Genomic DNA, 16,129 nt, shown 5'->3' on the forward strand with positions numbered 1-16,129 from the left:
CAGCAGCCTTTGTCTTCTGACAGCAAACGGCAAACTCACGTTCACTACAGCTTGCCGTCTCTCACTTGCTGGTTTCTTACAGAAATGATGGATGTCAAAATTGAATACTTGGATTCTGGATCATCTTCCTTTCAGTATATTTGTATATTCAATCACTTGTCAGATTTAGTTATGGACCTTCCTGTGATGCACTATGAACTTTTAAGGCAACAAAGCTCACGTGCTCACTCTTTTTTGTGCCTGTGTTTGTGAGACCATGAGCCTATCTATGTGTCTTTAACAAGCAGCAAACCTCTTAGCAAGTTTCAGTTAAATCTGATGGATAAGTAAGAATCTCTGAGCTAAGAGGTCCCTGTAAGTTACATGAAAATGAGTTGCTGAATATATGGGGAGAGGCCTGAATTATCTCCCCACTGAGAAAACAGCCATTAATGTTAATTTGCTCAGCAATCTCCAAACAATCTCCTGTCCATCCAAACAGGCAGGTGACAGAGGAGACAGAGGAGGAGATTTGTGCAGTGGGAGGAAGGAAGAGGAGACTGAGAGGCGTAGGATATAATCCGATGGAAACAGGCCTTTGTTCTCCTGCTTTCTGTGCATTTTGTCACCAGTTTAACAAAAACATATCAGTTTTTGTAGATTCCATGGTAATTATCTCCATGTGATCTGTTTAATAATTTACAGGATATAATTATGCAACCATGCAGTAGTTATATGGCACTTCCTTAACATATTTTAATCACTGCTTATATTCAAGGATTTTTTTTTTTTTCACCAATAACAATAAAGTCCTGACCGCTAGATGGTTTCCTACAATTCAGGGAAAAGTGGCGACCTCAAACCAAATTAGAGGTCAAACACGTTTTTCAATATGGGAGCTATACATTCAAAGATTCTACTAACCTTTGTCATTCAAATAACTCTGCAGGGGAAAATCAGCAACAAACTCAACTACTTTAGGTTCAGAATACATTTCTTCAACTCTGTGTGGATGAAAAGGTTGTGCATGCTCTCTCGCTTCTCCTCATCCTTTCTCTGTCTTACTTAACATGCTGAGCACGTCATCTTGTGCCTCCGTAAGGTCTCAAAATAGAGATGTTCGTAATCCTGTACCTCTGTTCACAGAATATTCTTGAGCTAAAAATCTATGATGAAAATGCAATCACTAAAGATGACCTCCTCTTCACTGTCCTCTTTGATGTTGCTAAAATCCAGCTTGGAGAAACTGTTCGTTTGACTTTTCAGCTAAATCCAAAGGTGAGGAATAAAACTGCCTTGGCCACAGGAAGGAAATACATTTTTGGTATTACCTCCTAAATAACTTCTTGTAAAGCAATTGTAGGTGGGAGGGTTTATTTCTTATTGGTTTGCACTTCACGTATCCTGTAAAATACCTTCCAAACCTTATTCAGCAAAGTGGACAAGGTTTACCTCCCTACCTTAGGCATAATCTGGAAGGATTTTATTAGCTCCTCAAACTTCTTAGCAGGGTTTTTCGGACACCAGAATTTCCTTTTTTTTCTTTTTCTTGACTCTGTTGCTTAAATAGGTTTTGTTGGAGATAAAAGACTTAATCACCCTGGCACAAAGTTTCTCTGTTAGAATTTCTTTTCCTGGGACCAGCACTTGTGAGTTTGGGCATACTCTGGCACAGATGTTGGAGTATTCACTTAAAAACTGATACCCTGCTCTGTAATTCTTTTGTGTATACCTGAATATAACACAAAGATCCATGCTGGGATGCTAAAACCCATTGATGGCCAATTACTGTAACTACCTCATTACTTCAGTGTGCCTGAATGCATACGTGATGACTTCAACATGGGCTCTGGATGTCCCATTTAGATACTTTTATAGATATGCTGTTTCACTGACTTTTCTTATAGGGTATGTGTTGGTATTCAGCTCTATGGTGATATCGGCAGGCAGTCTATATTAACTTGTCTGGTGACAGGGTGATGTATTGTCTGTATTACAGGAGTCCTTTCGATCTGAAGAATTGAGAATGCCTTCTGCTATCCAGCAGTATCAGTCTTCTGATAACATTACATGGGAAAAACAAGGCTTTAGAAAGTTTTAAGCCAACAGTTATTGCAGGCTTAAGACTGGGGATTGCCTATGTGACCATTTTACTTTGCGTCACCACCAAATGGACAACTGCAGTCAGCCTGAGGACTGATGGTTAACGAAGCTCAGAGCTTTCAGTCATCTGAGCATACCCTAGAGTAGGAGGGAAATTTGATTTTAAGAGCTGTTTCAGGAGCCAGAATAATCATTGACAACCACAGCTAGTGAGAAAGAAAATGAATTCACATGCTTATAATGAATTAATCTTTTACAGACGCAAGAGATGCTGGAGGTTGAGTTTACATCGGAGAGCATGTGAGTAAAACCCATATGGGACTGAAGAACTGTACTTTGCAAAAGCAAGCCGTCAAACACATTTACTATAATACAGTTTAAAATGCTCAGCATCACAGCAACAGCTGGTGTTTATCAAATTAGTTGCATATTGGCTAACACACTGTGTTCCTTATCTACCAAGAATCATCCTGGATAATAATTTATCCCATTATTCACTGGAAGAGGGAGAAGGATGATAAGAACCACAGCCACTGTGCTTGTTACTACTATTGTTTACCATTATCATTAAAAAAATAAGAAAGCCACATTTCAGATGTCTCCCAAAATTAAAAATCAGTGACATATTTGAGACTATGCTGTCAAGGCAACCTTTAAGGAAAATGTTATGCCTTGGTGTTCATTTAAGGACGTATTTAGGTCATATGAGTTCTGATTGCGTTTTTTTTCCTCTCTTTCAGTCCAGTCCCTCCTGAAAAGCTTGTCACTAATGGTGTATTAGTGGTAATTTTTAACTATTTCTCTTCTATGTTTGTTTTTGTGCTAGTGATGGGCGTGGTGAATCTGGCAGGTGCCCCAACACCTCGCTGCAGGCAGGGCTGAAGGGGAGGGAGATGGGGGGTCCGACACTGGCAGCCATCCTGTGTGCTGCTTCCTGCGGGAAGATGTGTTAGGAAAGAGTGAACACAGTCGTTGGGGATACCCTGAGACCTGTCCACCACCACTAGCTGATAGCAAACCTCTTGACAAAGCATGAAGTGCTCTGTCATTGACTTACTGTCTCTGCGTCATTCCCTCTGGGGACTTTTCTTGGGACTCCCTCACGGCCATCCTGTTTTCCCCACCGCCATAGGATGCTTTCTCAACTGCCCCTAAGGCACTATTTAGAGGAGTAGCACTTGGCTGTCCAACTTCACTGACCCACCAGTCTACCCTTGGGAGGCCTCAGCACACTCCCATTCCCTCTGCTGCTATTTCCCCTCCCTTCCCAGCCCCATCCCGTGGACGGACCACAGCACCACAGCTATTTTTCTTTCAGCTGAAACCTGGCACATCTTCAGAGTGCCAAGGTCTTTCTCTTATCAGCCTAACAAACACAGGGTGGACAGTTTTCCAGACCCCAGGGACCCAGGTGACCAGAGATAGGTAGCAGCGAGTGACTCAGCTATGGCATGTTTTGTATACTTAATTCTCTCATCGTTCATCCCTGCTACAGTCTCGTGAAATTTCCTGCTTGGAAGTCCTGGTGGACAATAGACGGACGAAGAAAGAACCTTCAGGTTAGACTTTAAACTAGAAACAAAAGAAATCTTATTTTATGGTAAACTGAAAATTTCTCTTTTTTTTTTGTCATTTTCTTACCCGGTAATTTCCCTCCTTTGTTCTCACAGTTAGAGCAGAGGAATTGGATGGTCAGGAGTATGTACAGGATCACAGATCCAACAATTATAATGTGTCTATGATCATTAACTATAAAAACTGGACTTTGAAATTGGAGTGAATGATTAGAGTGACAATGAATCTTATTAGTGCTGAAAAATAGAAGTAAATATATATTTTCTATCTCAATAATTTACATTTTGCACAATTTGCCTGTATGTCTGAGTTTTTAAAACAGCTACTGCTGTTTTATAAGCTCTTTGTTTTCTTTTTTTTGCTTTTAAGCATTGTTGAATATTTTGTATATTAAAATGACAACTTCTGAATGATCATTTAATGTTCTATTTCTGACATCATAATCAATTAACATCTCTGTATGTTTTTAATCTTTTTTTTTTTAGAAAAAGACTTCGTATTTTCAGTGAAGGGATCTTACGAAGAGAGCCAGACCGTGTCACTGGGCTCTCCCCGGCGACCCGCGGAGCCCCTGGACTTCCATTACATCAAGTACAGCCTGTCAGAGCTGCGCGTGGCTCTAGCGGAGAAGCCTCATTTCTGCTCGGTACGTGATCGTTAGCTTGAGTAAGCACAGTAAACTCACGGTTTTCCGTACTTGACTGAGGCAAATGAAAAGAATTTGTATTTTTAATTAAAAGCCATCTTTCATGATCTTCTGCTCTGGAAGAGCACTGTACCCCCTAAGACACCTAAATACTAGATGTCAACTTGGAAACTGCTGGACGGTGACCCCTTTGGAAAAAATAAGTTGGTGACAGTGCTTTTTTGTGGTGTATACATTAAATATTTTTCTACATTATAATTTATTTTTCAGTGTACCTCAGCTGAAGAGAAAAAAGACTGCCATGCATCCCTCAGTATTCCTCTGGATTCACTTCCCTTCAAGGAGAAAGTAGCAGTAGCAAAGGTGATCGATAACAACTTTTTAGAATAAATGTGAAACTAAAAGATCAATGGGCATGAGTTAACTAGATCAGGATGAAGTGGGGGTTTGGATGTATAACTGCTAGTGCCCTTACATTCCTAAAAGAGAGGGTTATGGTCCTGCACATTTTCATATGAACCGAATAGAACCAAAACCACAACCAAACATTTGAGAGAGGGATTTCTGTGACCAGCTGGGGGACTAATGCAGGTCAGAGTAAATGCAAACGATGAGGCAAGACGGGGCACACTGGCAGAGCTGGTGCTGGTTTTTACTGTATAACTGCTCTGTGTGTCTTTAGTATAAAACAATTTAAAGAAAATAAAGTGAACTTGGAGAAGTTTTAAACATTGGATGGATTTTCAGATTGTTATGGCTTTGTGGCTCCAACATGACTCTTAGAAAAAGTGAAGGGCTTCAAAGCTGACTGAAAGGAAATGAAAGAAAAGGACATCAAATCATCTCCAGTGCTTATATTGTGTTTTTTTCTAGGATGAAACAATTAATTTACACGTGAAGTCAAATGACTGGTAAGAAATGCTGTCTTTAGGTTTTGTAGTTGTGAAAAAAAGATGCTGCCCAGCTTTTTTGCCTTCATATCTTTTTTTGTAATTAAGGGACAAAGTATTTAGTCAATGATTATATTTACCCCTATTTGCCCCATATTAGTTACCCATGACCAGAAGGTGAATGTTGTTAACTGTGCTGGGTGAAATTTCCTGTTATGCTACTATGCAGAAGTTCAGTTTGGATGGGGAGAATAATCTTTTCTGGCTGCAAAATCCATGGAGCTACGAGTAGAAAAATATGTGTTTATACCTCACTTTCTTTACTTGTAAAGAATCCAGAGTATTTGTATTTATAAAACCTGGAGGTCTTCAGGCAACAAATCCTAAATATTCCACTGTTTATAGTATCTGTATATGGATTGCAGTATTTATGTTAGACGCTTCTTGAAAATCAGAGTAGCAATAAACAATATTTTTGTTTTTTTCTGTGAGATTTTACAACTTTTTAACTTTCTCAGCCTTTTCTCTACCTTGTCTATACCATCTGTCATGTGCTTTTGTGGGGTCGCGATAGCAGCTTTTCTAAGCCTAATAGTAGAATTTATGACTTGTGAGGATGGGTCCAGACATTAATTGTAAGTGATCATGCACATCCTATTTAACCCTGGACTTTGTTTGAGGTCAAGAAACTTAGATGTTCGCTTGGAGTTTGATCTGTGTATGGAGGAGAAAAATTTCCTACAGAAACGGAGGAAGTTTGTGGCTTCTGCTCTGAAAAAAGCACTTCATTTAGAGCGAGACCTACAAGACCATGAGGTATGGGGAGCATCATAGGGACTGGACAATGCTGTCTAACAGGAATGTGTTATGCTTGTAGCCATTTGCATATTGTTCCTTAACCAGCCCCGATGTATTCAGTGCTCCATGTAAAGCATCGAGAAAAGTTTAGATGAAACAATGTGAGAGCATGGGTAGTATCAAACCCACTTGCTGCACATGTTTGCTCAGAAAACAGAATGCCATAAATCAGCATTTTTCCCTGCCTTATTTCTTTTTCATCTGTGAATTATAGACCTGGATATTCCTACTCTCTTAGCTGAGCATTCAGTCACGAGGGCCCCATAAGGTATTTTATATTATCAGATTTTGGAGCGGGGAAACCTAACAGTTAGTGATACATAAAACTGACTGATGAGGATATTTCTTATCACAGACTCTCTCCTCTGATGCTCATCATCTCAGCTGTATTGTCACTCTAACAGCACAAAGACATTCAACATTTTTCTCTCATCTTTCTTAGTTAGGGTTTGTATTTGCTTATGTCCATGCTGGCATGGGGATGGTTGGTGCTTTATTAGCACACTAGTTTCAGTGGAAAAAAGCCGTTTCTTAAGTATAAGAATTTTTTAGGGGAAGTACTTCTAACTGCTAATTTTCCAACAAGAGAATGCTTCCTCGTAGTCAAGTAAACCCAAATCAGAATACTTTGCTTTTTGACCTGAAATGCGTGATTTGAATCAGGTCAAACAAGCACTGCTCAATATTTCCTTGATGCAATTGCCTGGAAATGTGTATGGGAAATGTCATTCAGCTCCTCTCCTCTCAGTGGGTTTCTTGGAGGAATTTGTCTTCCTGTAACACAATTTAGATTTCCATGCAATTAGGCTTTGTGGTTCATCACTGTAATTATCTGCTCTAGGTACTTTATAGGAAATGTAATCTAGTCATTATACTTGACTTACAAGAGAGAATGAGCTCTGCTGGTTCTCAAAATAGATCTCTCATGAGATGATGTTCCACTAAGGAAAATGCAGTTTAACATTGAAATCCCTTGAAAGAACAAGTTTTAAGCTGTTTTGGTAAGGCAGCACATAACAATTTAGAGTGAAACTTGATTGATTTTGATCAAAAAAGTAAAAATTAGCAAATTGCCAGACCTTTTTTTTTAAAAAATTATTTTTCTGTGCAAAATACCAGGTTTTCATCTTTTTTTCCCCTGCTTGGGGAAATGATGAAATGTTGGAATTTCTTGTGGGAGAGAAATGCTGTAATTTGCTCAGTTCTGATCACATGTGCTGGCAGACTGAGTTGTTGTTTACCACTGCTGTGTTGATGTTTAAACAGGTACCAGTTGTGGCAGTTATGACAACAGGAGGTGGCACCCGGGCTCTGACATCTCTGTTAGGCAACCTGTTGGGTCTTCAGAAGCTGGATCTCTTAGATGCTATTTCATACATCACTGGGTCGTCTGGTTCAACATGGTAAGGAGATCCTGAACCAAGACAGCATTTGTCACCTCTATAGTCTGCTGTGTGAGAGATTTATTCTCTTCATTTCGGTAAAGGAAGGTGTACTACTTCAGTCTTGAGCTTTTTTATTACTGCATTGGGAACACATTACCTGAGCCAGTGTATGGTCTAGGCACTGCTTACGGGGAAAAACATTTTCCTTGACCCTTTGTTTCATCTCTAGGCTCTTTCCTGGTGAGTGACCCTGGTGCAAATCACAGCCTTGTGCATAAACCTACATAGCACGGAGGGGCTTTTTGCAAGTCCTCGGGTTTCACTAGTGATTTGGGGGGGTCCTCTAAATCAAAAAATCTTTTCTCTTCAATAATAAACTGAGCCCAAACGATGTTTTTAATGAACCTCAGCTAGTTTAATGCGATGTGGTCCTTAAATCCAAGTCTAAAAAGTGAAAGCGTCTTGAGCATATGATAACATACTTCCTTTCTTTTCCCCAGGACCTTGTCACATTTGTACCAGAGCGCTGACTGGTCACACAAGGATCTGTCCAGACCGATTGGTGAAGTCCGCAGACATATGACCAAGTGCAAGCTAAGCTGCTTTTCCCTGGAGAGCTTGAAGTACTACGACAAGGAACTAAAACTGCGGAAGCAAGAGGGATACCAGATCTCTAGCATTGATTTTTGGGGGCTTCTGCTGGAAAAAGCATTAAGTGATGGGGTAGCCTCTCTATGTTTTCCCTAACAGCTACTGAATACTGTTGTACGGAAAATGAAACGCCAGGGACAGATGCTAGCCTGAGAGCATGCCAGCATTATCCAGCAGATCATTTCTGCTGACTAACAAAGGGGATTTGTCCCCATATATCTCTCAACACGTAATTAGCAGCCCAAGGGGTATTCTGTAGAGCAGAAAACCTACGTCTCCTTCTACCAGTATGAGTATCTGAGCATCTAACAGCAGAGTCCTGCTCTTGGTTTCTTTTGCTCTGTTCCTCCCTGTGAGAACTTAAATAATCCGTGTAAAGTGGATGCATTTACTGGGAAGAATGAGAGACTATTGTACCACAAAGTGTCCTACAGCTTACCTGTAATTAAATAAGCTTATGTGGATGTGTAAATGTTTAAATTACTCCTTGGTTAAAAAAATGTCTGGACACAAAATGAGTGGAGAGAATAAGAAAACAAAGATGGAAACGGGTATTTATTTTGCTGTAATTTTGCAAGCCTATACACCTTGCCAAGAAGGTCCCTTGGTTTTGCTCTTTCTCTGTTTCTGGTCAATTCACAGAAAAACAACCACAAACTCTCAGATGAGCGACAGGCATTGAATCAGGGTCAGAATCCCCTGCCTATCTACATGATCCTCAACATCAAAGAAGACTACAGTCTTTCAGAGTTCAAAGGTGATGGCAAAACTGAGCTGTATCTGGACTTGGTTGGTGTTCAAATGATCTGCATCATCAGTTATTGCACGTCCTGCAACCCCTTGCACTGCTGCACCATAGCATTCATAAACACTTCCTTTTCCTTTTTAACTTCCTTTTCAATTTCCAGACTTTGTGTCTAGGCTCTGGGAGGAACCCATCTTCCATGGGGCAGGAGAAATATGGGGGAGGTGCTTAAGGACAGCCAAGGTGTTCACCAGTCAAAGCCTTAGCTCTACATGTGGGGTAACTTAGGCTGACCCCTTTGCTATAAACTTCACTTATGACCTATCTGGAGAGGCTCATTGGAAAGTTCTGAATGAACAAGTTTGGGAAACGTTACTGAATGAGCGGCTGAAACCAGCTGAATGATAACTCTTTAGACTGAGGAAGGCCAGTCTGTGATCATTCTGCTGATAGGGTTTGTCCTGCAGCTGCTTCTTTGTAATTTCAGAGCCCTTCCTGCAGGGAGGTAGGGATAGCATTGAGATTTAAAAGTTGATTTTGTGCCTCTGCAGAATGGGTGGAGTTCACCCCTTATGAGGTCGGGTTCTTAAAATATGGCGCCTTCATTCGTGCAGAGGACTTTGGCAGCGAGTTCTTCATGGGTCGCCTGATGAAGAAGCTCCCTGAATCCCGCATCTGTTTCATGAAAGGTGATGTGCTCCCTTGTGACTATTTGAATTGCATAAAAATGTACTTTATTTTTAATATAATACAGACCCTGCATATTGCAACCAGTGCCCTGCAACATGCAGGACTGAAGAAAGGGTACAACATGTTGTTCTCACCTCTGGCTGAAAATTCCTTAGACACTGGAGATGGGCTAAAAAATACTTAAAGGAAATTTCAGATACCACTTTTCACTGCTGCTTTTGTCTTGAATGGTGACTCTCATGCCTGAAGTTTCAGGGCTGCTTAAAGAGGTTAGGTTTGTTTTGAACCAATCAGCAACAGAGTTCCACAAAGAAAATATTTGTATTTTGAAACTGGAATCTTAAAACCAAATTTGCCTATGAATGGCATGATTTTATAACAAAAAGCAATGTTGTTACTGAGTTTGTTATAAAATATGGAAATTTTGAGTCCACCAACAACACCATGTGGTATTCCTTATTTGGCGTGCAGAGAAGTTGTGCACCTCAATGTATGATGCAGGAGGAATCCAGAGTCATATTGGTACAATCATGAGAAAATAGCTGGGCATGAGGAACAGAAGATTGTGCTTAGCCACACAGACACTAAATCTCAGAGCTTTAGCGGCTATGCTTAGCACTTTTAGTGATGTCATGAGTTAAGAAAAAAGGTGGCTGAGGGAAAGATAACACAGGATCCAAGAGTATAAATGGGTCTGAAATTCATGGAAGGTAGTCCCACTGGTGCCTCTGAAACATAGTAGTTCAGATGCAGCCACCAGCCCTAGAAGTACCGAATCCAGAACCTTGAGATGCTGGAGTACACTGGAGAAGACATCCCTTCATACTTTCAATTTTCTTGTATTCTTCCATTAAGCACTCCGTGCTGACCGCCAGAGGTAGGAGGTAGATTACAGAGCTAGGTGGGACTACAGAGCCTTCTTCTGAGAACATTGTGCTTCCACTGCAGTTTTGCAACGACAGTGGTGTGGTGTCTTCGTACCCAGGTGGCCAGGTAGCAAGCACACCCAACACATCCAGTCTGGGCTGAGCTCTGTGTTCTCACCCTCAGCACCTGAATTAGGCTGGTGACCCCACAGCCATAGGTGTATCTTTAGAAAGGATAGAGTGGAGAGTTAAAGCAATGTTGCCATCTAGTGATACAACATGTAATGCCCCCTTGGGTTGGAATTAAAATGTACTATTAGTTACAGCGTGATAGTTTAAGGATAAAAGCAAGGTGTCATTTGCAGGGAGAGGTAAGGCCTTTTATAAGAGCAATGGCTAGAGCTGGAAAGGTTGGATGAGCTTATGGGTATACAAGACCCTCAGGTTTCCAGAAGAAACTGTCAGACTAGGAAAAGATACCATCTCTCCTCGTAGTTCTTACTTCAGCAAATATAGGTACCCTGAAAATTCAGTGCAAAAAGTTAGGGAAACATTGCTATGTAATTATGACCAAATTCTGGGGGCAAAACAGTGTTTGGAAGATATTAAAATGCACGGGCAGTCCTGGGACTCAGGGAGCCAGAAGAGTTATGGAGTGAGAAGGCACCAGGTGAAGACAGGAGAAATGAGAGGAGTTGCCTTCTCACAGCAGGCCTGGACAGAAACTTCTCAAGTTGCAGGGAAATGAGGTTGTGTTGATGGAAACTGGCCAGTAATTATCTGCAAATGTACTCTGGTTGCCAGCTAAATGTAGAGCCAGAGAGCCCCTATCTGATTTCTTAATTATGTATTTTTAGTGTTTCTTAAGCGAGTCCCATTCTTATGGGGACTTCCTGTGAAGCAGAAGACCCTTGGCTTCTTGTCCCACTCCACAAACAGGCCAGGTTTAAAAGGGAATTGTGTTTCTGTTACTAATTTATGGAATACATAATTATTGTACTTTGCAATTCAAATTATTGCATCCTTTGCGATATATGGCTTTTGCAAAGCTTTCACTGGTAGCGATTTTCAAGGCAAAGCTCAGCCCAGCCTTCTCTGGCAGAGTTCCTCTCAGGGCCTGTGGCAGAGCTGTGGAGGAAGAAATACTTTGCAAGATGCAGGAGGCTTTTGGAGGTTTCTGCCCTGGGGAGACATTTTTAGATGTTCTTTTAAGTGGGTGGGGAAAAGTGGAAGAAGGACTACGGGGATGAGAATAACAAGAAGAGGGAGAGGAGTCTCACTCAAAGGCAAGAGAAATCTTACAAGGGACAGTGAAGATGTGTTGTTTTAGAGGACTGCCCTGCAGACTATCCCAAATTGTGCTCTAACCACTTGAATCTTGGCTGTTCAGGAGCAGCCTCCAAACCTTTAACTGAGTATATGGTTGTATATGACATACTCTGTAGACCAAACCCTTATTTTATGGGAAATGGCACGGTTTTACTCTCTGATGACAGTTGCTTATAGGACAGGAAATGTTGGTTTGCCGTGGATCAGCACTGGCTGTATGTGACAATGAATCACAGCGGCTGAAGGCCTGGCACAATGTTTAAAACTATTTAGGTTCCTCTTTGAGGACAGAATGTGAGTTGCCACAGAAGAACTTCATACAGTTTTTGGTGAGAGTTTGGAAACCTTGAGGCTTTCCGATACCCCTTGCAAAGCTGAAAGATTATTTTTTTAAAGGGATATTTTCTGTTAAAATATTTCCAAAACAGTTTCCCTGTTCTTTACCATTGCACAGGCCTGTGGAGCAATGTCTTTTCCTACAACCTCTTGGATGCCTGGCATTCGTCGGATCCTACAGAAAGGTGCTCACTGAGGTGTACCCAACACAGGACTGTTGATGTTGGTTGGTTACATTTCTGTTTCTACTTTAGCTGTTGTCTTATGAATCTTTAAATGAATGCTACATTCAGATACATATAGTGTGAAATCTTTATGAAGGCTTTTTAAATCTTAAAACCGAGGCCAATACTGCAATGCTTTTTTTTTTTTTTCCCCCCCCTCTGAGGCATCACATTGCTAGTGCTATCTAATTAAGTTTCCTCTCTGAATTCATTCATAGCAACATTATTTCCATTAGTCTCCCTTGGACTGAATTTATGCAAGTGATGATTTGCCACCAAATATAAAACTGTTGAAGTTTTTTAACAAGTCATCTTTGCCAGGGGCCTTTCAGTGAACCTACATGTTGTAACAAACATCTCAGTGCTGTGTTCTCTGTCTGCCTTGGCAGATGGTACTTTTTGTATGTTGTTGTTGAAAACTTGGATATATCAATTACATGGAACTCCATTTCAATTTTCTTTCATCTTGTTGTAAACCTGTGTTCTCCTTAGAGGTGTGGGCTGTCCTTCCTGTGTTCGAATGTGGTCAGTGAGTTTGGTTTATGGGCTTTTCATCACTTTCTCGAAAGAAGTGTTGCAGAACCCTGAGCTCAATAAAAGCCTGTGATAGAAAGTCAGTGGCCCTCTTTCCCAGTCTCATGAGGTGCCATTTAGCACAACCCTTTTCCTCTGCTCTTTTCTGGGTGTCTAAGTCTCCTCACAGCATTTTTTTTTTCAAAGCTGGTTTAGACTAATTTTGAAAGAAACTTGTCCAGATTCTCAGCCTACCCTGTTCTTCACACAGGGAAGGTACCTATGACTTCTATCAAGCAGTAGATCACTTTTTCCAGCTTTAGGAAGTTTGTTGCCACTCTGACTTTGTTTTTCATGGAACACGCTTTACTGAAGATTGATTTTCTTCTTGTTCCTACTTTGATGTTGATTTGATTGTACGTTGACACATCTTGTTAGGATCTTCTTTCCTCTAGCTAATATTAGATGCCTTTTGGTATTTTAAGTATTGCAAAGAACTGTATCAAAACAACAACTTTTTCATCTCCTCTACCCTTCAGAAGGAGACGAGCCTTCCCCACCAGCCAGGAGCCATGAGTTGGAGACTTACTTAGTCACCCCTGAATGTGGCATCATGGGCATCATTCGGCAGGTCCTGACCGAGCGGGTGATGGTTTCAAAGTTCTACAACTTCCTGAAGGGGTTCCAGGTGCACAATGAATACCTTCAGAGCAAAAGCTTCTGTATATGGAAAGGTAAACATCCCTGAATATTAATTTTTTCTGCTTAGTTAGTTGATGTTTTCATCAGTGAAGAGAAGGCAGAGGATGAACAGGCTTTATTCTTCACTTTGGAAACAAAAATTTCAAGATAACTAGTTAAATTTCATCCAGTCAAATCAGCTCCAAGAAGTCCCTTGACTCCAGCAAAGGGCAACTACTGCTCATTGGGGACAGAAGAAAAGCAGCATGAGAAGTGAAGGAGCTGTCTTTTTACCTTGGACAGGTCCTTCTTTCCTGTATCAAGGCTGAGTTTCCGTAGTGTGACAGGGTCTTGGAAAGCAAAAGTAATGGGGAGACAAAAGGCATTTTTTCCTCCCTTATTAGCCAAACCACAGATATAATACTTCTTCAGTGAACCACTCATCATAACAAATATTTCCTTTTAGATACTATACTAGAGAACTTCCCCAACCAGCTGACAGAAACAGCAGAGTTCATGTGCCTGGCAGACACGGCGGGATACATCGATATCAGCTACCCACCGCTCATGAGGCCGGAGAGGAAAGTGGATGTTGTCCTACACTTAAACTATTCTTCTGGATCACAGACATCGGTGCGATGACCACTCCATTTTCTTCAATAATGACTGCTGTCTTTTAGCCCTCTTTAACTTCTAAGGAGTCAGAATAATTCATGTAGAAGAAACTGATTCTGGGAGAAAAGGATTCTTGGTGTACAGCTCCCATTTTCTAGATGCCTAGGTCTCTCAGTGATGCTGGTATACCATCGCAAATCCCTTAAGGAGAACAGAAGTAGTATAAGTTTTCTAAATCTTTTATTTTAATTAACCCTTTGATAGGTAAACACTATCTCCTAGACTTGTGTGCTCCTGGGATCTTGATATGGCTATCAAAGCTACACTCCATATGGAGTGTTTCTCTGGAACTGGTACCACCACTGATGAACTTGTTTTGTTTGTCTTGTGATAAACATCTAAAGATATTCACGTGCAGTTGAATTAGAAGTAATTTGTCCAGTTGTCTTGAGAACAGTAATGGATTTACTTTCGTTCTAAACTGTGGAAAAGAATTGTCCTTGGATGCCATATCTGCTGTTTCAAATACCAGCTAACAATCTGGTCTATAATTCCTGTTGCTAGATATGGATAAGAGAGAAGTTCTTGAAGACCAAAATTTTCATACTGGCCAATAAGATTCAGGAAAAAAATCCTATTTTCAAAACGACTTACACACCCGCAAGATTAAATTAACATTTCAGTCAAGATGATGTTTGCTCCTGCATGCCTACATCATTTTTCACAACCATCTTAAAGCATCTAAGACAGAGGCTTTTAAATATTTTATGCCAAGTCAACAAAATATTTGTGAATCTGTTTTTAAAAACTGTACCATTTCAGATTCCTGTCCGTTCTGCCGACTTCTGGATTTTCTCCAGTAAGGGGCATGTTTCTGTGTGCTAAGCGGACACATTGCCTGCAGCCATGAACATCTTATTTACCTTGCAGATAAAAGCTGATGAGGAGGAGGAGGTAGAACAACAATCAGGAGTGCAAGTTGGAGGCTGGGTCTTGAACTGTTGTTCTATTAATAACTAGTACTTACTATCTCATGCAAGAGACAAAGGCCAGAAGAAATACTGACAGTGAACGCTGCTTCTGGATCTTTGTGAAGGGCCTTTGATGGATGTGTTGTGCATTAGGAAAAGTTGGGGGGGTGGCAGAATTTCTGACCTTTTCTTTTTTTTCTGTCTGAGTGCAGCCTTTGGAAGAAGCCTCCAAGTACTTCCTAAAGCAGGGAATCCCATTTCCCAAAATCCAACTGAGTGAAGAAGAAAAGAAAAATCTAAAGGAGTGCTACATCTTTGAAGATGCAGAGACCCCAGAGGCACCGACAGTGGTGTTTTTCCCGCTGGTGAATGACACCTTCAGAAAATATAAAGAGCCTGGTAAGCTATGGGACAGAGACAGTCCTCCCACCACCAGGCTGCCCTTTGGCTGTGTCAGGATAGGAGGCATGGTCTAGCGTGGTCCCCTTCTCCCCTGCTGTGGCTCCCATGGGAGAGAAATGCGGGTGTCCGGGTAGCGAGGAGCAATGTTGTGCCCCATCTGGAAAGTGGGACGTGGGACCACATCTATACCCCATCGATGACCTTTCTTTATTTGTCAGGTGTGGAGCGCAGCCCTGTTGAGATGGCACAGGGCAACGTGGACGTTTCCAGCATTTTTTCCCCATACTGCTTAAACAGCTTTACCTACACAGAGGAGGAGTTTGACAAGCTGATAGAACTGACCAGCTACAACATTCAGAACAACAAACATCTGATCTTTCAGGCCTTGAATTCAGCTATAGAGCAGAAACGACAGCACAAAAAATAAATGCCATCCTGAATTTCAGAAACGCATCCAAATAATTTTTTTTTTCCTGCAGAAGAATCCAGACCTGTTTGTGAATGAACATGACGGATTTGGGAAAGTACAAAGACTTGCCTTAGCCTGTGGCTCCTTTCCACCACGTGACGATCCTAGATAAACAGATCAAACAAAATAATGATTAGTCTCGTGCTTTATTTATTTGGATTTCACTGCTGGTGATAATTTTTTTCATATACATATATGTAT

General features: G+C 41.0%; 1 protein-coding gene across 1 annotated transcript in view; it reads left to right on the top strand.

The window, feature by feature from the left end:
- Positions 1-15,886, top strand: part of LOC142083051 (cytosolic phospholipase A2 epsilon-like) — a 34,366-nt gene extending 18,480 nt beyond the window's left edge. The window contains exons 4-20 of the mRNA XM_075152088.1: positions 1,126-1,257; positions 2,342-2,382; positions 2,823-2,865; positions 3,578-3,641; positions 4,143-4,303; positions 4,574-4,666; positions 5,177-5,214; positions 5,874-6,009; positions 7,318-7,454; positions 7,937-8,159; positions 8,730-8,844; positions 9,384-9,521; positions 12,172-12,279; positions 13,330-13,524; positions 13,938-14,104; positions 15,270-15,456; positions 15,678-15,886. Coding sequence (XP_075008189.1) covers positions 1,126-1,257; positions 2,342-2,382; positions 2,823-2,865; positions 3,578-3,641; positions 4,143-4,303; positions 4,574-4,666; positions 5,177-5,214; positions 5,874-6,009; positions 7,318-7,454; positions 7,937-8,159; positions 8,730-8,844; positions 9,384-9,521; positions 12,172-12,279; positions 13,330-13,524; positions 13,938-14,104; positions 15,270-15,456; positions 15,678-15,886 — 2,187 coding nt within the window. The remainder of the gene's footprint in view (positions 1-1,125; positions 1,258-2,341; positions 2,383-2,822; positions 2,866-3,577; positions 3,642-4,142; positions 4,304-4,573; positions 4,667-5,176; positions 5,215-5,873; positions 6,010-7,317; positions 7,455-7,936; positions 8,160-8,729; positions 8,845-9,383; positions 9,522-12,171; positions 12,280-13,329; positions 13,525-13,937; positions 14,105-15,269; positions 15,457-15,677) is intronic.
- The last annotated feature ends 243 nt before the right edge of the window (positions 15,887-16,129 follow it).

Source organism: Calonectris borealis, chromosome 5, assembly GCF_964195595.1.
Source record: "Calonectris borealis chromosome 5, bCalBor7.hap1.2, whole genome shotgun sequence".
In the NCBI taxonomy this organism is placed as follows: Eukaryota; Metazoa; Chordata; class Aves; order Procellariiformes; family Procellariidae; genus Calonectris; species Calonectris borealis.